The 24,525-nt window shown below is 41.1% G+C and overlaps 1 protein-coding gene across 1 annotated transcript in view; it reads right to left on the bottom strand.

Moving 5' to 3' along the window:
• The window catches only part of TLN2 (talin 2), a 441,569-nt gene that overhangs the window by 144,717 nt on the left and 272,327 nt on the right, over positions 1–24,525 (bottom strand). Inside the window, exons 12-17 of the mRNA XM_065872706.1 lie at positions 13,532–13,687; positions 7,658–7,759; positions 6,840–6,916; positions 4,111–4,291; positions 3,094–3,207; positions 269–377 (exon numbers count right to left, since the gene is read on the bottom strand). Coding sequence (XP_065728778.1) covers positions 269–377; positions 3,094–3,207; positions 4,111–4,291; positions 6,840–6,916; positions 7,658–7,759; positions 13,532–13,687 — 739 coding nt within the window. The remainder of the gene's footprint in view (positions 1–268; positions 378–3,093; positions 3,208–4,110; positions 4,292–6,839; positions 6,917–7,657; positions 7,760–13,531; positions 13,688–24,525) is intronic.

The following is a 24,525-nucleotide window of genomic DNA, read 5'->3' as shown; positions in this document are numbered from 1 at the left end:
ATACACTTTGAAGTATGTCCAGCAGCTTGACGAACAATGAGAAGAGCTGGATACGTGGTTTTTACTGATGATGCATGATACAGACAAAAAGGTATGAGATGTTCACCACATTCCTCCTGGGTCAGTGGGAGAAAACGTCTGAAGCATTGTGAGGGCCTAAAAATAGACTCTTCTCTCAGAATAGGGAAAATCTGTTGTTTCAATCAAAGAATAAGAACTTTTGTTTTTAACAAAATCACAATACACCACAAATTCCTCAGGGACTTACCGGCTGTGAGGTTAACAACTGAAGCTGTTCCAGCTGTGATGGCATCGACTTGAGAGTGGATTTCATGTTTGGATTCGTCGACTTTATTCTGAACCCATACCCTAGACGCCTGCAAAACCAGACAACTTCATGACAAAATTGCTGCACAGGATTGCCCAGGAAACCAGAGAAGTTGTGCCATAAAATGAGACCAGCGTTTTGGCCACACTATTTTCACTGGGCCAGCACCAACGAGGCCCTTAAGTCACCTTGAACGATGTCCTTAACAGGCTTCTTGCTCATTCACTCACGTTGAATGGCATGTAAATTCTCAGTGCTTTTTACTCACGTTATGTTTTCTTTAAGATCTTGGAGAGAAAAATTCTGTGACTTTATGTAGGTAAATTCAATTTAAAAATTGAAAATAATTAGTATCTCATGGGGCTTCCCTCGTGGCGCAGTGGTTGAGAATCTGCCTGCCAATGCAGGGGACACGGGTCCAAGCCCTGGTCTGGGAAGATCCCACATGCCGCGGAACAACTAGGCCCGTGAGCCAGAACTACTGAGCCTGCGCGTCGGGAGCCTGTGCTCCGCAACAAGAGAGGCCGCGACAGTGAGAGGCCCGCGCACCGCGATGAAGAGTGGCCCCCGCTTGCCGCAACTAGAGAAAGCCCTCGCACAGAAACGAAGATCCAACACAGCCATAAATAAATAAATAAATAAAATTATATATATATAAAAAATTAGTATCTCATAATAATACCACACAGTGGCAACAACAACTGTTGCTAATCTTCATCTTGTTTTTTAGAGAATGGGGTTAGAATTAGGGTGTCCTAGCTCATGCGTGTTCTATCAGTGTAGCAATTGTCTTTTGTTCACAAGATGAATGTCATTTGACGTGGCACCTTCCCTGGTAGGGTTTTGGGAGGTGGTTGTCAAGACCCCTGCTCTGGATCCAGCTCTACCACTAACAAATGATATGACTTCGAGCACATTTCACCCAACTCCCGTGCCTTTCATTTCTTCTACTGTGGAATCTCACTCAGTGGTCTTTTAAAACCTTTCTAGTTCTTATACTTCATGTTCACTTGACCCTATAAATAGCAAATTCTGTTTTTGGCTGTTTCTGGTCTCAGCCAATAAATGCTCATTTATACACTGGTAACGATGATCCTATGGTAATATAAGGTGCTGATCTGCTTCCCACAACATTCCCAAAATATTAATCTTGGTTCAGCGTATGTCTAGCACTAAAATATTTTATATACTAACTCTTTGAAAATTGGTGAAGCAAGAATATTAAATCCAGATATTTTAAAACTTTCTCTCACAACTGTGCTGGATATGGGAGTCTGCCATATGTATTTTTACTCTCAAGCTCCCCAAAGCAAAATATTTAATGACTTCAGGGGCCTGGGAGAAACAGCACTAAGGATGCTGCATCCTGCAGGTACACAAGTACACAAATGAAAAACACCGAGCAGGGAAAACTTGGAGGCAGTTAGCCTGGCTGGACAAGATGAGGCTACAAATTGTGTCTTGGTTCTGGCTCTACGTTGGTCAGGCAGTCTTAAAGCAGTGGTCTTCAACCCTGGCTGCATATTAGAATCACAATAGGGAGATGAAAACCCACTGATACCCAGGCCCCACCCACCGGCAACACTGATTTGTTTGGTCTGACCTGGGCCCTAGGCTTCCTCCTTAAAACTCCTCAGGTGATTTTAACGTGTGAAGCAGGGCAGGGAAGGACAGTGATAGCCAGTGGTTTGCAAATGTGTACACAAAACAGTCAGGAACTTTACTAAAATGCAGATTCTGGTTCAGAAGTTTGGGGTAAGGCCTAAGATTCTGCACCTCTCGCAAGATCCTAAGTGCTGCCAATGCTGCTGGCCTGTGGATCACAATTTAAGTAGCAAGGGGCTAGACAATTTCATGCAGCAGCAGCTACAGGAAGGCAGCTAATCGCCCTGCCTCGCTGAAAAGCTCAATCGTAGTAACCCAGTGGTTTGTGAAGCATGGTTTCCGAACAAGTAGCTGCAGACCCTGAGAACTTGCTGGAAATGCAAATTCTCAGGCCCCACCCCAGACCTACTGAGTCAGAAACAATGGGGGAGGGGCCCAGCAATCTGTTTTAGCAAGCCCTCTGAAAGACTGTGATGCTTGCTCAAGTGTGTGAACCATTGGTAAATACTAACAACAAACCCAGCTAATACTCACCGGGCTCTCACTATGTGTTAGGTACAGGACTGAGAACTCCTTACATGATTGGATTGTTGGGTCTCTACAACAGCCCTCCTCAGGGATGACAAAATGGAGGCTTAGAGAGAGTAAGCTGCCCAGATTCACACAGCCATTGAGCAGTAGAGCTGGAATTTGGGTCCAAATGACATGACTCGAGTCCAAGTTCTTAGCCCTTATGGGGTACTGCCAACAGCCCGTAGCACCCTATGATTCTCTCCTCCTGTGGTGCAGCCTAAAGATGGAGACTCCATCTCTTGAAAAAATATGGACTTCCAACTCACCTAGCTGGAGACAGAGATTCACCTCACTGAATCCAGCCAGAGCACAGAACCCTGTTTTCTGCCAGGGCAGAGACATCGAATAAAAACACTGAACAAGGGCTTCCCTGGTGGCACAGTGGTTCAGAATCCGCCTGCCGATGCAGGGGACATGGGTTCGTGCCCCAGTCTGGGAAGATCCCACATGCCGCAGAGCGGCTGGGCCCGTGAGCCATGGCCGCTGAGCCTGCGCGTCCGGAGCCTGTGCTCCGCAACGGGAGAGGCCACAACAGAGAGAGGCCCGTGTACCGGAAAAAAAAAAAAAAAACACTGAACAACACTTACCATATCCTGGCCGAGAGGCGGCAGGGAGTCAAGTTCACTGAGGTCGTCCTGGGCCTGCTGGACAGCGTGCATGCTTGTGTTGATGGTCCCCATGAGGGCCTGCTGGGCCGAGGTCTGCAAAGGCAGGTAACACAAGGGGTCACACCCCACTCCTGGACTGGCAACGCAGGCTCTACATGAGCAAGGAAAGTGGACCTGAGATCATGAGAAAGCAGCCCAGGGTACGTCTCAACAAACTGCCTGAACCAGCTCCTATTTCAACGGGGGGCCAGTAGGTATTATAATACATTAATAGGACACTAAATATGAGTGTTTGCAATAGGGTGATTCTCATCAGCAGAGTGTGGAAAACAAGAAGGCTCAGGAAGAGTCCCTGCAGGGGAGCTCAGGGGACCCAATCCTGCAGTGCTCAGGACAGAAGGTCTCCTGCACAGGAATCACATGGGTGTGTTACATCAGAACTCTTCTTGGTAAATAAGATTCCACCCAAACCTACAGTCAACATGCTTCTCCACTCAAATCACCTCTGACCTTTAAGGCTCTTCTGCTTTCAAAAAGTTCTTGCCCCAAAGCATGGGATTCCAGAGCAGGCCTGAGAGAGGCCCCGAGTCAGGTAGACCAGCACAGCAGAAAGAACCAATGATCCGCTGGGGGGAAATGTGTGGATCGGAAGAGACTTGGTCTACTTCTAAGCCTCTCTGAGGGGTATCTGGGCCGATGAGCAGGCAGGGGAGCAGGGTCCTATCCCTCTCTCGCAAACCACGTGGAGAGGCCACTAGTCCTTGTCCAGCCCTAAAGGACACCTGTGGTCCTAGACAGGGCATTGCCAGAGCCACCCATTTAAAAGAAAACACACTGGGAATTAGGCATTGGGACTGCACAGCTGAAGAGCCAGGATTCAGACAGGAAGTAGTGAGAGTGAGGATGACACACACAACCTATCACCAGGCTGGTGTGGCTCCCTGGACACCAAAGGCAGCATAGTGACGAGCAGGGCAAGTCCCCTGGTAGCCTCACCAGCGGGGGCATGTGGCCTCGGTGCATCTGTCCAACCATGACCTGCTGCTGTGGGGAGGGCATGCTTCCAACATTGAAGGTCTCAGGCCCGCTGGAGCCGGAGCGCATCACGGCCGGCAGTGCCACTGAACCATGCTCCACTTTCCCGGTGCGATTGAACTGCTGCTGCAAGATGGTGGACCTAGGGGGACAGGCACTTTGGTCACTGCGAGGTGGCCATTCACAGGGAGTGTAATAAGATACCACAGGTGTCACCAGTGTTCACTGCTTCATGCTATGGCAACCAGTTTCCAAGAAGCAAATACAGACAGAATTGTGAACGAAGTAGCAGCACTAAAATGTTTCAGCAGAACCCTGAGATGAATGAATCCTTTTATAATCAGTAATATAAATAACTACTCCCAGTGTATCTAGTTGATAGGTTCATGGCATTATGCTATTAGTTGTTCTTAAAAAAGACACAAAAAATAATGATGTTCTAGGCATAAGTGAATGTTTTGGATACACTGATCTATTATTTCGTAAATTCTACCTGAAATAGCATTCATTCAACACGTTATCTACTGTGTGCCACGTTCTATTCTAAGCCCTGGGGACAGAGACCATTTATCCTTAGCTTGAAGGAAGAAGCGTGGAAAAGAACTTAAAATCTCCCACAGCTTAGCTCCCCTTCCCCAGGTCAAAAGCCATTGACCATAAAGGCTGTTTCAACACCTTAGAAACTTTGATGATTGGCAGACTTTGGCTCTCTTCCAGATCATTTCAACTTAAGTCTGGGAAGACTCCTAGGGCATCTAATAAAAAAATTGTCAGTTTTTTTTACTTCTTGATATTTTCCTAGAATGAACAGTGAGTGTAAAGGACTTTGAGCATATGAAGGTAAGAATCTGAGGGTGGCACAGGTGCCTCATAGCCCAGTGGACAAACCCACAGGGAGTGTCCGGGGGAGTCTGCGGGGTGGGGGGGCAGGGGGGTGGGGTGGTGGTGCAGGGTTGCTGAGCAGCTGCACTAAGGCACAGCAGCCTCTGTTCCAGGGTTCTGGAACCACTGCAGGTCACTCCCCGTTGTCCAGGGCAAAGCTTGTGAGCCAAGCTAGGATTCCAAGCAACAGGCATCCACGCAGCAGCATTAACATCTGCGGAGGGGCTGGCACTAGGGAGGGTGGATCTATGGCTCCTCTCGGAGCTCAGCTGCATTGCAAGATCTCAGCCAATGTCTAATACAGGGCGAAGTGGAAGGTCTAGTGATGAGGAACTCCCCTGGACCACTCTTCCTGCTTGCCATGACCAGACCGCACCATGATGCCGTCTGCATCAGTGGGGACGGTCCCAGCACGCGGGGCTCAGACACTTACTGAGCTGCTCCTAGGAGAAGTTCAAGCACAGCAGAATCCTAGGAAGTGAACAGCTCACCCTATTAGGAAGTACTAGGTTACTAATGTCCATCTAATGGTCATTAATAATTTCAAGAAATTAAGGTCTTTTGCCAGAGGGTAGCAAGTAGTACTTGAAATGCACCACATCAAATTTGGTTCCAACTTGCGTACAAATAAGGGACAAATGGAAAAGCACCTTCAAGGGGATTATGATGCAAACTGTGAGAAAGTGTACAGAGCAGCAACATCAGAGAAACAATTCCTATTACTAGACAACTTCAACGTGGTGGAATATGCTCAAACTCTCTGGCAGTGCACTATAGGAGACATCAGAACACCTGAATCTGAGTCCTGGCTCTGCCACATGCATGCATCTCAACTAACCTCTAGGAGCTTTGGTTTCCTCATCTATGAACTGGGGATGATAAAATCTAGCCTACCTCTTCCACAAGGGGATGCTGCTGAGATCAAGTGAGACAGCAAGATGGACACACACAACAAAGTACAGACAAGAAAAGTTATTACTGCAATGCTCTATTTAACATCAAGGGAGTAGCTGAATAGGTTTTGGTCAACAAGTCTCACTTATTAGATGTTACTTAATTTTAATAAATCTCAGTTTCCTCATTTATAAAATGGAGCTAAATTGAGATTATTCTGAATTTAAAATGATGATAATAGTAAACATCTATTATGTACCAGGGATTGTTTTATGTGCTTTATTAGTAACTCAATCATTAAATTCAAACTTATGAGGTAGTATGATCAATCATTATTCTCATTTTATAGATGAGATGAAACAGACAGAGAAAATTCATAATGTCCCCAAGGCCACACAGTAGAAAACAGACCCCAGATTTGAACCCAGTAACTCTGGCTCCAGGGTCCATGTTCTTTTCTTGTTCCTCTGCTGCCTCATGACATATGTATCAAGCGTGGCAGGTAAAAGCATCCCATAAACAAAAACTCCTCTACTGGCTAGGCCCCTAGCCCAAAGGTACAGAATTAAACTCAGTCTCCAGGCTCTGATGATAATGATGCAGTTTATGAGATTTAAATCAGAAATTCAGAACAGGACTCATGAAGGCTCACTGTGTCTAAAGGTGGAATTACGCACTACATCTTGTTCAGTGTCTCCCTGAAGTCCCCAGCCACCGCCGCCCCAACAAGACACCCTCAACACTGATGACAATGGTCTGGGGACCACACTTCGAGAAGCAAGACTCATCTATCTCATCCACTATCACCTCCTCCACGTGAGGGACTTCAGGGCAACAGCCCCAGAGCTGGCACAAGGAAACCTGCCCTGTATCCAGGGAGAAGCCAGTTCTCCAGTGCTCTTAACGATACTTACTTTTTGGGGGAAACGGACTCTTCTAACATAGTTGACTCCTCATCGCCCTCTAGTCCAAATCTATCTTTACTTTGTTTCTGAGGTAAAACAAGACAAAAACGAAAGTCAGCAGGTCTTGACACAAGACCCTTTTAAGAGGGTTTTAAAAATGAGCCACACAAGCAGATCTGTTAAGGTTTACCCCAAATTCCTTGTATTGGATAATTAATAAGTGATGGGTGAAACAAAGCAAGAGTAATGAAAAAGAAATATATTATTTAATACAGAGAGATATATAATGTCTTCTGTGTAACATTACTGCACAATTTTATACAGTTAAAATCAAGACATAGATATGAATATTCCAGTAGAACTTGGCTATTTTTGTGGGCTGTATCTTGAAGCCCTAGGAAAGGTATACCACTATGGCATATAACTCCCCATTAAAATAGGTTAAAAAAGAGAGAGAGAGAGAAGAAAGAAAAGGAATATCTTCAGACCCTAAAGCCAGTTTCTATAGAGGCCGGAAAGCATAACAATTACGTAGAGAGGAAGACGCTGAGGGGTTAGCCAGGCTCATTCATTAGCTAAATGATGCACTGTTGCTCATGACTTGGCAGTCAATGACACAAATATGAGCTGCAGCAAAATCAGAAATCTCCTAGGATATGAGGTTAAAGACTTCACACTTAAGCAATCTTAATGTTAAAGCTTCAATCAGTGAATCAAGTACTTTCCATGAGGTGTCTGCTTGCTTGTTTGTTTTTCAGGGAGCTTCATCACCTAAACTGAGTCTTTTAATAAAGAAGTGTTGTCCAATTTGCATCAGTATGAAATACCTTTTTGAGGATGATGTCAATGTAGCCTGCAATCAGCTGGGATATTTGCTCTCCCTCAGTGGTCTGTACTGAATAGTAGCTTTCCTGATACTCCCCAAAATCCTGGGGGGACAAAACCCACATTAGAAGAAATACAGCACATCAGCAGTTTTAAAGGTGAGGGGGTCCAGTTTTGGAACAGGTTCTGGCATGGATTCACTTTTTCTTGCTTGCCCCCCTAAATACAACTGAACACCCTAAAATTTATTCAACAAGCAATGGTAAAGGGCTCTGAAAGCTGGAAAGGTAGACTGGCTGGTGACCTCAGGACCTGAAGAACCACAGTCTGAAGAGTTCTTGAATTTTGTTTTAGATCCCATACCCCCAAGACTGGGTGCTGGAGAGGGCTGAAACTTGGAACGTCCAACAGTAAGTTCCCAAAAGTCTGTTCTCTTTGGCCAAGGGACCAGGAGAGGGGAAGCCCAACAGAGACCTAGTTGGGAGCCTCAAGCAGCTCCACAACCTAGGTTGTTGCTCACCAGCACCTGCAAAGCAGTGAAAGTCTGGCCATCCCAGGACCTGCTCCACAACCCAGGCAGGCGGGTGATCTGGTCACTTTGCAGCAGTGGCCACAGTGAAGCCCTGTGTCTCCCTCCCCTCCACTCAGTGGCATAAGTAGATTCAGGCTCAGTAGCTTCTACCTCCCCTAAAAAAGGTCAGCCAGCAATAGCAGGTGGCCCAAGGAAGTACCTTCTTCCCCCACACCCCGAGCACCAACAGGCTTTGAGCAGGAACCCCAGCAGAGTCAGAAGTACAAAGCAATCCAGAATAGCATTGCAAGGGCTCAGAAAATAAACTGCCATTGCAACTCAAGTCCACAAAGACTTGAACACTAGAACACTACACACTAAACCTACAGCCAGAACACTACACACTAAACCTAAACAAGTTGACTGTCTGCTACAACAGAAGATATAAATAATATCAAGAGTCTCCTATTATCATAATCAAAACATCTAGGATATAATTGAAAATCACTATTCATTTCAAGAACTAGGATAACTATGACGTAAAAAAAGATAATCAGGGCTTCCCTGGTGGCGCTGTGGTTGAGAGTCCGCCTGCTGATGCAGGGGACGCGGGTTCGTGTCCCGGTCAGGGAGGATCCCACATGCTGCGGAGAAGCTAGGCCCGTGAGCCATGGCCACTGAGCCTGTGCGTCCGGAGCCTGTGCTCCACAACGGGAGAGGCCACAACAGTGAGAGGCCCGCGTACCGCAAAAAAAAAAAAAAAAAAAAGATAATCAACGGATGTCAATACTGAAATGAAGCAGATGTTGGAATTATGTGATAAGGAATTTTTGATTTTGAATAATAAAAAATGTTTCAACACCCAATTACAAATTCTCCCAAAACAAATGAAAACAATAGAAAGATTCAATGAAGAAACCCAAGTCATAAAAAGGAACCAAATTGAAATTTTAGAATTAAAAAATGCCATAACCAAAGTAAAATGCACAGGATATAAACAGTAGTATGGAAATGACAAAGAAAAGAATAAACTTGAAAACAGATCAACAGAATTTAGTCAAGCGAAACAACAGAAAACAGACAAAATACAACAGAGCTTCAGGGATCTGTGGAACAATTTAAAAAAAGACCTAATGGGAGTTCCCTGGTGGCCTAGTGGTTAGGATTCCGGGCTTTCACTGCCACAGCCAGGGTTCAATTCCTGGCTAGGGAACTGAGATCACACAAGCTGTGTGGCATGGCAGGAAAAAAAAAAAAAAAAAAAAAATATATATATATATATATATATATGAAAAGACCTAATGTCCATATCATCAGAAATATGGAAGGAGAGTAGAGTGTGGTATCCAAAAAAAAAAAAAGTATTAAAAGAAATAATGGCTGAAAACGTCTCTGAATTAGTGAAAGACATAAACCTACAAATTCAAGAAGCTAAGCAAACCTCAAAATAGAATCAACCTCAGAAACCCACCCCATGAACTTCTGAAAACTAGAGAAAAGAAAAACTTTAAAACATCCATAGAAAAGCAACATATTACCTACAAAGGAATACCAATCTGATGACAGAAAATTTCTATTCTGAAACCACAGAGGCCAGAAAGAAGTAGAATGACACTTCTCAAGTGCTAAAAGAAAAGAACTGTAGATCTCAAAGCCTGTAACTGGCAAAATTAACCTTCATGAATGAAGGGGATATAACATTCTCAGATGAAGGAAAACTAAGAATTTGTTGCTAGCAGACCTACCTTTAAAGAATGGCTAAAGAAAGCTCTCCAAACATAAGGAAAATGAAAACAAAAGAAGACAGGGAACTTGAAAGAGAAAGAACAATGAGATGGATAAAAACAGAAGTAAATGTAATAGACTATCCTTTCACCTCATGAGTTTTCTTCCATTTTATTTTATGGTTGAAGCAAAAGCTGTAACACCATCTCATGTAGTGGTCAATGTATACAGAAGAAATATTTAAACAATTATACTCAAAAAGTGTAGAGTGTAAACAGACCTAAATGGAAGTAAAGTTTTTATATTTTATTTGAAGTGGTGAAACATTGATGCTAGTAGGTGGTAAATAATCTCATACATATATGATACTATCTAGAATAATTACTAAGAGCACTATGCAAAGAAATATGCTCAAAAAGATTATAAATAAAAATGGAGGGGCTTCCCTGGTGGTGCAGTGGTTGAGAGTCTGCCTGCCAGTGCAGGGGATACGGGTTCAAGCCCTGGCCTGGGAGGATCCCACATGCCGCAGAGCAACTGGGCCTGTAAGCCACAACTACTGAGCCTGCACTTCTGGAGCCTATGCTCCACAACAGGAGAGACCGCAGCAGTGAGAGGCCCACACACTGCGAGTGGCCCCCGCTTGCCAAACTGGAGAAAGCCCTCGCACAGAAATGAAGACCCAACACAGCCAAAAATAAATAAAAAATAAATTTATAAAAGAAAACTCTGGTGAAGCCTTTAAAAAAAAAAATGGAACTCTAGGGACTTCCCTGGTGGTACAGTGGTTAGGAATCCACCTGCCAATACAGGGACACGGGTTCGAGCCCTGGCCCGGGAAGATCCCACATGCCGCGGAGCAACTAAGCCCCGTGCGTCACAACTACTAAGCCTGCGCTCTAGAGGCCATGAGCCACAACTACTGAGCCCACGTGCCACAACTACTGAACCCCACATGCCTAGAGCCTGTTCTCTGCAACAAGAGAAGCCACCACATGAGAAGACCACTCACTGCAACAAAGAGTAGCTCCCGCTCACTGCAACTAGAGAAAGCCCACGCGCAGCAACGAAGACCCAACGAAGCCAAAAATTAATTAATGAAAAAAAATGGAACTCTAAAAAAAATGTTCAAGTAACCCACAGGAAGGCAAGAAAAATAGAGAATAAAATAAACAAAAAAATAATAAAATGGTAGACATAATATCGAACATACTAATAATTAGCTTAAAAGATAATTGGCCTAAAGACATTAATTACAAGAGTGAATTTTAATAAAAAGCACAACCCAACTCCATGCTCTCTACATGAAATTCATTTAAAACCTAACAATATAACTAGGTTTAAAATAAAAGGGTAGAAAAATATAACATTCAAACACCTAATTTAAAAAAGCATGAGTGGGGCTTCCCTGGTGGCACAGTGGTTGAGTGTCTGCCTGCCGATGCAGGGGATACAGGTTTGTGCCCCGGTCCGGGAAGATCCCACATGCCGCGGAGCGGCTGGGCCCGTGAGCCATGGCCGCTGAGCCTGCGCGTCCAGAGCCTGTGCTCCGCAACGGGAGAGGCCACAACAGTGAGAGGCCCGCGTACCACAGACACACACAAAAAAAGCGTGAGTGGCTATACCAATGTAAGATAAAGCAAACTGCAGAGCAAAATCTTTACTATGAACAAAAGAACATAACGATAGAACAATTTCTCCATTAAGAACATAGCATAATCTTAAATGTATAGATACAGAACAGCAGAGCTTCAAAATACATGAAACAAAAACTGATAGAGATGAAAGGAGAAATAGAAAAAATCCCCAGTTGCTGTTGGGAACTTCACTCTCAGGAATTGTTAGAATTACTAGACAGAAAATTAACAAGGATATGTAAGACTGAAATACCACCAACAGCTAATAGGATCTAACTGGCATTTATAGGACACTACACCCAACAGCAGAATGCACATTCTTTTCAAGCACTCATGGAACATTCTCCAAGAATGATCATATCCCTGTGATATAACACAAACCTTAAAATTCTACAAATTGAAATCATACAAAGTATGTTCCATGAACATTAACAGAATCACAGTACATCTCATTGACCATAAGAGAAACAAACTAAAACTCAATAACAGAAAGACAATAGGAAAATCTCTAAACACTTGTATATTAAATTAAAGCTGGGTAGGAAGGAAAGAAACTTTACAGGTTATAAGCTTTACTCCAACTTTAGTAAAAACATTGATATTTGTTGTCTCTTTCGCTTCAGGCAGTTACTGCAATTCGCAACAGTTTTTAATAACTTTTTGTTTTTAAAAAAGCAGTACTTGGGTCTAGCTTAAAAAGACCAATAGTATCAAAATGTATATAACAAAACATAGCTATGCCTGCCCTACCCATTCCCACCTTCACTTTCCATCCCCCGTGCAACTACTTTGAATCCTTTTTAGCAATTTCTTCTAGTATTTCTAAATAATATATTTATATTGATTTCTTGATTTTTCTATTTTAGAAATTATCCACAATTACCTACAATGGAAGATGAGAAGTTAGTTCACTAAGCGTGAACACCTACTTTTTAAGGGCCATGTGGATACAGCTGTTACTCACTACAGGAGGAAAGAAGGTATGTTTTCTGAAGATTCCTCCCAACTGGCAAGAGTCTATCAATCAATGATCAAATTAGATAACTAATACTCCCACTAAGGCCCCTTCCTTATACCTTTTTTCTGATGCCCTATTATAAGATCTTGCCTAGATGCAGTTATTTCAAGTGTTCACAAGAGCTGGAGAATAGTACAGTTCAGGAGTGCTGAAGAAATTCACAAATGTCAACACTTTCTGATTTCTCTTACGGCTCGATATGTGCTACAAAATAATTGCCCTACCAATTCTCACATACCAATGTGGCTGGCTACAGTTAAGGCCACATGGTATACTCTGTTAAGAGCAGATACTGAGATTGGGAGGAAGAATTCAGAGGTTTAAAGGTCTGGAACAAACATTCTCCCTACTTTCCATGCATTTCACTTTGAGCATTTTATTATCATTGTCTCATTTGATTCTGACAACTCTGTGAAACAGGTATTACTACCCCCATTTCACAGCTGAGGACATTAAGGCTCAGAGAGGAGAAGTAACTTGAGCAAGGGCACAGAGCTGGGAATGAAAGCTGATTTCGAATGTTACCCCACAGTCTATGCTATTTCCACCATACAACAATGTTCTCTTCATAGGCAGGCTGGGAAAACATAGCTTGGCAAGTTGTCACAATTCTTAGGAACTTCTAAAACAACTAAAGATGAGGAGGGAGCCTTTGTACGGGCCTCAGAGCGTTATAAAGCTGCCTTTTAGGGTATACTAGGCATGGCATCAGGACCACAGAGACTGAGAACCATCCCTGACTGGCTCTTTCTAATTAAAGAACTCAGACAGACTTAGAGCACTAGAGAGGAAGAGGTGGCCAATGAGACCCAGCTCTCAGACATCTCGCTCACTTCTGGACCAGTGCCCACCCCTGCCCTCGTGGACCCCCACCATCTGTCCCTCTCCAAGGGCAGGGAAACCCAATGGGCTTGTATTGTTTCCCTGCCCCACGATATCACCCAAGGCCATGCTGGCCCACTCACTGCCTTCAGCCAGTCCCTACCAGTGTGAAGCTCTTGGGTGAGGCTGCCCAGCGCTTGACTGTGGTGAGTGGCCACTCCTGCAGCACTTCCTTGGTCTTTTCATCCACGCGCATCACCGAGTCCTTGGTGATACCTAGCAGGCGAGGCACCAGCTTGTTCTTGCCTTTCATCTTTTCCTGAAACAGGAGGTACCAAGAGTCAGTGCTCTTCCTCTGAATACATCTGATTTTTCCAAGTTATCAGTAATTTTGTGATGTTTTGCCTACGGTCAACCTACAACACTGTGTTTCAAAAACAGGCAGGGCTATCGGAAAACCAGAATTTTAAGACTAGATAAATGATTCATAAATTAAAGGAATGGAAGCTAAAACAGAGCCATCAGAAGACTGGAAGGATCCACAAAGGCACACTTCCTGGAGAGAGATACTGTCCAGGAGGGCAGGGTGCTCCAAAAACAGAGATTGTGACAGAAAAAAGATATCCAGAGAAAAAGAAGTTAAAGTGAACTCCAAATATTATCACTCCCAGTAGCCACCTCAGTGAGTAACAAAAAAGGGTTAATGTGGAATTTAAATACGGTACTTTAGCTGTTTAGAATTAACTACAACTGCCAGAGTAGCATCTTCTCAATACTAAACACAGCCTTTTTTTTTTTTTAAATAATCACTGAAATATATTTCCATTTGGGTTCTTCATTTTGGTATTTTTTATGTGTATCTACTGACCCTTAAAATATTTTATGATTAGTTTTCATAAGTTTTTAAAGAAATAGTCATCATGCCTATTAAAATAATGAATCCCTACCTCACACTCATGCCACAAGAAATTCAAAAAAGGTAAATAATTTAGGAAGAACACACAGTTGGATATTTTTGTGATTTCTCAGGGGGAAATGACTTCTTAGCACAAAAGCTAAAATAAAAAAATAACTAAAGGAAAAGATTAATAGCTTTAACTATAAAATATATGGACTTTGATACATTTTTTTAAAAAAGAAAGAGAGAGTGGGAGAAAAAGAAAGAGACCTTACCATAAAGAAATTAAAAGGCAAATGAGTGGGGAATAAATATCTACAACAAATAGTATGATAAAAGATTTCATACACTTCATATATTAAAGGTTATCATAAATCATCAAACATAAGTGGCAAAGAACATGAACAGAAAATGTTTAAATAAGTAACTAGATAATAAGCAATAAGATAAATTTTCATGTATATGTAATCGTTTTTTTAAAAACTTAATACTCAATTAAAGAAGGTATGAAGGGGGACCACTACTCGTGGGCATTTAAAATAGCAAAGGCTTTATGGAAGAAAAGCTTTAAAATTCAAAGCTTTAAAAATGTTTCTACTTTTAACCCAACTTGCTTTTCAAAACTTATTCAAAAAGAACTTATAAATGTGTATAAAGATTATGCTGCAAGAAGGATCAACTAGAGTTTATCACAGTGAAAAACCTGAAATAACCAACAAAGTTCAACCACAAGAGATATGATAAATAAATGATGGTACATCCAAATAATAGACTACAATTATTAAAAATCATATTATAGGAAAACAAGTGGATTCATAATAAAAATTCATTCACATTAAAAAATTAAAAAGTCGACTGTACAGCATGATCCTACGTGAAATAAAATTTTAAATAGAATTTTCAGAAAATTCATTACATGACAAAATGGTGCCAATGATCATCTCGTACAATTTGTATTTTTTCGTGTGCTTTCCCTTTTTCGAAAAACTTAATACACATTCCTATTGTTGTCAGGAAAAAAACCAAACTTTTCAAAAAATATCTGCAGAAACCTAGCAATGCCCAAACCACTATTACCAGAGGAATACACATATAAATTAGCACAAAGTGTGCAAGTATACACAGGTGTGTGTACAAGGGGACAAGCACTTAAAACAAGTCAGGAGTGTGACAGATACTTAACAATCATTATCCATTAATTTTCAGAGCATCCCCCAAATGCTGGTGGCGGTGGCATCATCATCATGCCAGTCTTGAAATGCAGGAACCAGCAACTTGCCCACGGCAAACAGTAGTAAGTGATAAAGTCAGGATTAGAACACAGACTTCAGCACCTCAAAGACATCTCTGACTTCAAAAAAGACTGTCTACCACAGTATACTACTTCTGATGGAAGCAATTAGAGAAAAGGCAAAAACACTCCTCCCAGCCCCTGTGGGCAGTTCATAAACCGTCAAACAGTGAAGGTCACGGCACACCTCCAGTTTCCTCCCAAGAGGAGGAGATAAAGGCATTAGGAATCTGTGTGGGTGTCTGAGGAGGGGAATATGGCCCTGTAAGAACCTCTGAGTTAGGAAAAACTCAGAGAAGAGTCAGATCCTTTGTGGAGAGGCCATTTCCACCAGGGGTGATATCAGCACAGGGTGGACCATGCCAGTACACATCACTTGGCCTCAGGAGCCACACAGATTTACGTGGAGAGGTTCCAGGTGGCTAGTTTAGTCACACAGGGCTGGTACCAGCCCAGCTGCTGGCACCAGGAAGGGGATCAGAAATAAAATATGGTTTGCAGCTGTTGCCTTCCTCCTTTCAAATCTGTACTTCCCCAGTGAGGGGCTTTGGGGTGAGGGAATACAGGATCGTGATGGATTGCCCTGACTCCTGTCGAGATGGTTCTGGCCTGGGAGAGGAAACCAGAGTGAACAAACAAACAACTTACAGCGGGCATTCCATTAGAAGGTCACGACTAGGGGGGAAGGGTATATAAGGAACTCAGAAAATACTGTCACTCAGCAACAGAGACCACCATCAAGGGACACAATTATTTCAGTGCCTACCCGCAAAATGCAGAGCAGCTGGAGAAAGTTAAAACAGCGAGGGGCTCGGCTCTGTGCTAGTGATATAAGGGGCTCCCCTGACAGAGGACCTGCCTTAGACCCTCAGTGGCAGACCTGCATGATAGAAGGTCCAGAGGCAATAAGGCTCCCCCTTCCTCTCCAAATCTCGAATCTCAGTCCACTCCACACGTCTCCTTTCCAGCCTTCCAACTACAGACACCAGCATCCTTTATCTCCAGGAGAAGCAATTAGGCTAGGCAGGATGCAGTGAAGACCCATCTCTCTCGTGCAGATACACGCAGACTGTGGGTGTGAGTTTGCCAGCTACCTAGCAACTTCTCTCTCGAGGCAGTCCTCATCAGGTTGGTTTTGTTTGGAGGATGTTTCGAGCTCACATGACTTACAGGCAGGAGAAGGTATGTATTCTACCAAGGAAAGTCAGGATCTACTAATAAGCCCTGCCGCTCCTCTTTCAACCATTACTGTGGGTTCGGTCCTGGCAGCTGGCTGTTATCAATCCTGCTCAGCCTCGGGCTCTTCTCACAGGTGTGGATATTGGCTGATTCTGACATCACCTGTGCCTTACATCAGATTCGGACTTGGGTGGAGGGATGCCAGTGGGCTAAGCGTTGGGCATGCTTTGGCTCTAAGCCCAACTTCAATGTGGCCTAAGCCTGTGATCCAGCTGTGCTCACCAGTTCTCTACTGGCTTCCTGCCAAAGTGCTGCCTTGTGTGCTTTGCTGTGTCATCAGTATGCTTTTTGCTTTTAGGAGCACGGCAGAAAGGGATGGCTGCTCCAAAGCAAAAGGGTGCTAAAGACCCTGATCATTAGCCATTTCTCTCCCTAAAACAACTGGCAATCCATGTTGATTTAATTCATGATTCTGAGATGCTCTGAATGCCCTCTGTGATGCTTTTACAGTTGAGGGGAGAAGAGGCTCAGCTCCCAAGGTATCTAACCCTCAAGGCTCTGGCTGTGGTTGCAGGGAAGGTTAAAGGCAAGTTTATAACTCAGAAGGTTTCCACAAGGGTTTCCAGGAAAGAAACAAGATTCTTTGCAAGTCATGGGAAATGCCTTACCGTTCCTTATGGGGCTCTGAAAAACTTATCAAGATAAACTGCAAAAGATTTCAATGAAAGAGGAAGACTGTAGATGTTTACAGCTCCCATTTATTGAGATCATTTGTGCAACAGTCCTCTTTTCTATATTACTTCCTTTAACCTCATAAAAAGTCAGCACTCTAGGTGAGCAAGCTGAGCTTTAGAGATGGAAGGTAAAGTAACTTATCGAAGGTCAAACTAAGTGGCAAAGCCAGAATTACAAACCCAGGTCTTTCTTTTCGAAGGATATGTTCTTAGCCACTGAGAACACTGCCACATAACAGGCTTATTAGAGACATCCTCTCTATTGGGGTCAGAAAACTATGGCAGGTACTAAATCCAGTTTTCTGCTCCCCCCGGCACCTTTTTTTTGGCCTGAGAGCTAAGAGTGAATTTTCTATTTTCAAATGGTTGAAAAAAAAAATTAAGAGTAATAATACTTCATGAAACGTGAAAATTATATGAAATTGAAATTTCACAATCCATAAATAAAGCTTTACAGAAACACACCACGCTCATTTATTTACATATTGCCTACCGATTTCAGGATACAAGCACAGAGATGAGTGGTTCGACTAGCAAAGGCTAAGATATTGACTACCTGGGCCCTTTACTAAAAAGTTTGCCAACCCCTGCTCTGTATCATGAACTCTAAAAGCTAATGAAAAGTTGGAGGACTCAGGGGCCAGGAATTAGGGAATTGTGAGGAGGGTTAAGGAGTTGGGATAACCTAGAACGTATCAAATATCCCTACATTTCAGCTACTACATTTCTTTACATACATTACCTCACTTAATCTTCATTAGAGCTCTGTAAAGAATTACCATTCCCATTTTTCACATGAAGAAACTGAGGTTTCAGAAGGTTAAGGATGTCTCTCCAAGTCACGAGTTTCTGTCATTTCTCACATAGGCAATATTGCATCAAGAATTCTAGGCCAGTCTTCCCGACTCCAACACCCAAGCACTTTCTATTATAACAATATAAAATACAGTATGAAGTATCCTTGAACCACATGGGTTTGAACCAGGTGAGTCCACTTCTTTTCAATAGCTAATACTATAGAACTACATGATCCATACGGGTTGAATCCACAAATGTGGAACCGTGAATACAGACAAACTGCAGGTACAGAGGGCCAACTGTTAGTTATACGCAGATTTTGGACCGCGCAAAGGGTCGATGCCCGCTAACCCCCACGTTGTTCAAGGGTCAACTGCATAATGCTCTGAATATTAGGACAAGATGTACACAGATACAGAGGAAAATATGATGGAAGGACCTATAAACATAGCAAACTAGTTCTCTCACAATATATACTGATCTGAAGGCCATGTGGTATGATTAAGTGTGTTTAATATCAATATTTACATTTTATAAATTATGATTTCATTGACTTATTTAATTTAGGATTTCAAATAGTCTATCCAAGTAGTGAATTAATCACTTTTAACGTACTTCTTAAATTATGCCAACGAACTTCCTTCACAATTTAATGGTATGTTCAGATTGGGGGGTCTAGAGAAATGTTACTTATGCCTTTAAAACACATACTGTCCCTTACCCAAACAATTTTGTGTGTGTATGTGCTATTCTGTATGTGATGTCTTTTTACCATATATTCTAAATGGTTGCACTTATTTATACACACACAGGTTATTTCATGCTGCTGACATATGTGTTGTAAATTTATCTGCTCTATTCACTGAATTTAAAAATAAACCTAAAAATTAAAATGACTGTATATTGTTATAACATGTATAAGGATCTGCACACTGAAAATTACAAAATGTTGATGAAAGAAATCAAAGAGGATCTACTATCATGTTCATGGATTGAAAAACTCAACATAGTAAAGTTATCAATTCTCCCCCAATTGATCTATAAATTCAATGCAGTGCCTATCAAAATCCCAGCTAAGTTTTTTGTAGACACAGACAACCCTGTTCTAAAGTGTTCGTGGAAAGGCAAAGGACCTAAATTAGCTAAAACAATTTTGAAAAAGAAAAAAGAAGTAAAGAGAATCATTCAACTTGATGTTAACACTTACTATACAGCTAAAGTGATCAGGACAGTGTGATTATCAGTGGAAGGATGAACACAAATCAATAGAACAGAATAGAAATAGAAATAGATTCATAGCAATGTATTCAAATGAATTTTGACAAGGATAAAGAAAAAATCCAGTGGAGGAAGGATAGCCCTTTCAAAAAACAGTGCTGGGGCAACTGGACATCCATAGGCCAAAAATGAACCTTGACCTAAAAACCTCACATCTTATACAAAACCTAACATCTTATACAAACTCAAGTGGGGACTTCCCTGGTGGTCCAGTAGTTAACAATCCACCTTCCAATGCAGAGGACGTGGGTGCAACCCCTGATCAAGGAACAAAGATCCCACGTGCCGCAGAGCAACTAAGCCCACACACCGCAACTACTGAGCCAGCCCCCTCTGGAGCCCAAGTGCCACAACTAGAGAGAAGCCCGCACGCCACAAGAAAGATCCCGCGTGCCGTAATTAAGATGCAATGCAGCCAAAGAAAATAAAATTAAACAAAACAAACTCAAGTGGACCATGGACCTAAATGTAAAATGTAAAACTGTAGAACATTTAGAACTAAACACAGGAGAAAATCTTCGGAGCCTAGAGTTAGACCTCTCAGACGTAACACTTAAAGCAAGATCCATAAAAGTAAAAAATGATAAAACACCCATCTTCAAAATTAAGAACCTGTATTCTGTGAAAGACCTTGTCAAGAGGATAAAAAGACAAGTTACAGACTATGAGAAAATATTCACAAATCACATTTAACAAAGGACTTGGACCTAGGATATATAAAGAACTCTTAAAACTCAAGAGTAAGAAAAAAAAATCTAACTAGGAAGTTGGTCATAAAAACATGAACAGACATTTCACTGAAGAGGATATACAGATGGCAAAGAAGCACAGGAAAAGATGTTCAAAATCATTAGCCATCAGGGAAATGCAAATTAAAACCGCAATAAGATATCATAAAACATCTATCAGAAAGGCTAAAAGAAAAAAACAATGATAACACGAAATGCTGAAGAGAAAGATAAGAAACTGGATCACTCATATTTTGCTGGTAAGAATGTCAAATGGTACAGTCACTCTGGAAAACAGTCTGGCTGTTTGTTATAACGCTAAGTGTGTCCTTACCATATGGTTCAGCAATTGTACTCTTGGGCGTTTAGCCCAATGAAATGAACACTTCATTCTCACAAAAACCTATATACAAATATTTATAGCATCTTTATTCAGAATAGGCACAAACTAGAAACCCAAATGTCCTTCAGTGATAAATGGCTAAACAAACTGGTACTTGCATACTATGGAATACTATTTGGCAATAAAAAGCAATGGACTACTGACACATATTATGACTTGGAGAGATCTCAAGGGAATTCTACTAAATGAAAAAAAACCCTCAAAAATTTATGTATCATATGATTCCGTTTATGTAGTACTTTTGAAATAACAAAATTATTCAGACAGACAATAAATCAGTGGTTGCTAGGGTGTACAGAGACCAGGGGAAGGGAGTAGGGTGTGAGGCGAAACAGGAAGGGGTGGGACGTGTGTATGGCCATAAAAGGGTAGCACAAGGTATTCTCTATGGATTAGGGTTCACTATCTTGACTACAGTGGTGGTAACACAAATCTACACATGAAAAAAACTGCACAGAACTAAACACACACACACACACACACAAATGAGTACATACAGAACATGAAATGTGATTAACGTCTGTGAACTGTACCAAGTCGATTTCCTGGTTGTGACATTGCACTATAGTTACCATTGAGGGAAACGATGAAAAGGGTATTATTATTTAGTTTTACAACGTTATTGAGATATAATTCACATACCATACAATAGACCTATTTAAAGTATCTAATTCAGTGGATTTTAGTATATTTACAGATACGTGCAACTATCACCACAGTCAGTTTTAAAGCATTTTCATCACCCCAAAAAAGAAAAATCCTGTACCATTAGCTATTACTCACATAGGTCTGCTGATCCTACCCCACTCTTAAGCAACCACTAATCTACTTTCTGTCTCTATGGATTTGCCTTTCTGGACATTCTATATCAATGGAATCTTGTGACAGGCTGCTTTCACTTCACATAACATTTCCAAAATTCATCCATGCTGTAGCATGAAGCAGTACACTTCATTTCTTTTTATGACCAAATAATATTGCACCTTATGGATATAACGCATTTTGTTCATCCATTCATCAGCTGATGAACATGTGGGTTGTTTCCACATTTTTGCTAAATGCAGCTATACACTTTCACGTACAAGTTTTTCTGTGGACATGTGCTTTGAATTCTCTTGGGCATATATACCGAGGAGTAGAACTACTAGGTCATATGGTATCTCTATGTTTAATAATTGAGGAAGTGCCAGACTATTCTCTAAGGTGGCTGCACCATTTTACATTCCTAGCAGCAGTATATGAGGGCTCCAGTTTCCCTACATCCTCACCCATACTTGTTACTCTGACTTTTTGATTCTCTGAATTATGTTTCCAACTTCCTGTGAATCTATCATTATTTCAAAGTACATGTTAAAAATATGATTGTTTATCCTTGTTAAAAGACAATCATAGCAAAGAGTAATAATAATTTTTTCATTTCCTAAAGTTATGCATTTAAAAAAAATTTTTATGTCTTACCACACTTCCTATAACTTCCAAAACAATGTTAAAGGGTAACTTGTTCTGATCCCAATTTTTATAGATTTCCCTCTAGCACTTCTCTGTTGAGTAGAATGCTGATGATAGGTTTAAAACATTCTATCCTGTTGAGGAAGTACACTTTTATTCCAGCATTTTATGGAAATTTTTATGAGTACCTGAATTTTATCAAACACCTTAGTGGCTTTAACACTTATCAAATGATCACATGATGCCATCTTTTCCAGCTTTATTTAGATATAACTGACATAGAACATTATGTAAGTTTAAGGTGTGCAATATGATCTGATATATGTATATATTGAGAAATGATTACCACAGTAAGGTTAACACATTCTTGACCTCACAAAATTACCTTTTTGTAGTTGCTATGATGAGGACATTTAAGATTTACACTCTTAGCAAGAATATTAAAAGCAACAAGAGAAAAGCAACAAATAATATACAAGGGAACTACCATAAGGCTATCCATTGATTTTTTCAGCAGAAAAAATCTGCAGGCCAGAAGGGAGTGGCAGGACATACTTAAAGTGATGAAAGAGAAAAATCTACAACGAAGAATACTCTACCCAGCAGGGCTCTCGTTCACATTTGATGGAGAAATCAAAAGCTTTATGGACAAGCAAAAGCTAAAAGAATTCAGCACCACCAAACCAGCTTTAAAACAAACGCTAAAGGAACTTCTCTAGGTAGAAAAGGCCACAATTGGAAATAAGAAAGTCGTGAAATGGAAAAGCTCACTGGTAAAGGCAAACATACAATAAAGGTAGGAAATCATCTACACACAAAGCTAGTAGGGAGGACAAAAAAGGTAAAATCATCTGTATCCACAATAAGCAGTTAAGGGATACACAAAAGAATTAGATGTAAAATATCAAAAACAGTAATCGTGAGGGGAGGAGAGTACAAATGCAGGGTATCTAAAATGCATTTGAAATTAAGAGATGAGCAACTTAAAACAAGCAGGTATATACATACACTGCTATACAAAAACCTCACGGTAACTGCAAGACAAAAATCTATAATAGATATACACATAAGAAAAAGGAAGCCAAACCTAACACTAAAGATAGTCATCAAATCACAAGAGAAGAGAACCAAAGAAGAAAGGGGAAAAAAAGACCTACAAAAACAAACCCAAAACAATTAACAAAATGGCAACAGGAATATACATATTGGTAATTACCTGAAATGCAAACAGACTAAATGCTCCAGCCAAAAGACACTGACTGGCTGAATGGATAACAAAACAGGACCTGTATATCCTGCCTACAAGAGACTCACTTCAGATCTAGAGACACATACAGACTGAAAATGAGGGGATGGAATGAGGTATTCTAAGCAAATGGAAATCAAAAGAAAGCCAGAGTAGCAACACTTAGACAAAATAGACTTTAAAATAAAGACTCTTACAAGAGACAAAGAAGGACATTACATAATAATCAAAGGATCAAATCAAGAAGAAAATACAACTGTAAATATATATGCACCCAACATAAGAGCACCTCAATATAAAAGGCAAATGTTAACACATATAAAAGGAGAAATTGACAATAACACAATAATACTGGGGGACTTTAACATCCCACTTATATCAATGGACAGATCATCCAGACAGAAAATCAATAAGGAAACACAGGCCTGAAATGACACACTAGACCAAATGGACTTAATTGATATTTACAGAGCACTCCATCCAAAAGCAGTAGAATATACATTCTTTTCAACTGCACATGGAACATTCTCCAGGATAGATCACATGCTGGGCCACAAAGTGAACCTCAGTAAATTTAAGAAAATGGAAATTATATCAAGCATCTTTTCTGACCACAATGCTATGAGGCTAGAAATTAACTGTAAGGAAAAAACTGCAAAAAATACAAACATGTGGAAGCTAAATAATATGCTACTAAACAACCAATGGATCACTGAAGAAATCAAAGAGAAAATTAAAAAATACCAAGAGACAAATGAAAACGAAAACACAACACTCCAAAAAAGTTATTAAAAATTTTTTTAATAAAAAATAAAAAAAATTTACTCCCTTAGCAACTCGCAAGTATGTAATACAGTATTGTTAACTGTAGTCACCATGCTGTATATTAGTTCCTCAAAAGGTATTCCTCTTAAAACCGCAAGTTGGTGTGCTTTGACCAACATTTACTCATTTCCCCACCCCAGCAACCACCAATCTACTGTTTTTGTGACTTTGGCTTTTGAAAATTCCATGTATAAGTCAGATCATACAGTATTTGTCTTTCTCTGATTTATTTCACTTAGCATAATGCCCTGAAGTTTCTTTTTATTTATTTATTTATTAATTAACATCTTTATTGGAGTATAATTGCTTTACAGTGGTGTGTTAGTTT

Source organism: Phocoena phocoena, chromosome 2 (genome assembly GCF_963924675.1).
Source record: "Phocoena phocoena chromosome 2, mPhoPho1.1, whole genome shotgun sequence".
NCBI classification, from domain to species: domain Eukaryota; kingdom Metazoa; phylum Chordata; class Mammalia; order Artiodactyla; family Phocoenidae; genus Phocoena; species Phocoena phocoena.
Note: the sequence above shows the minus strand (reverse complement) of the source record. Positions and strands in the feature narration are given on the sequence as shown.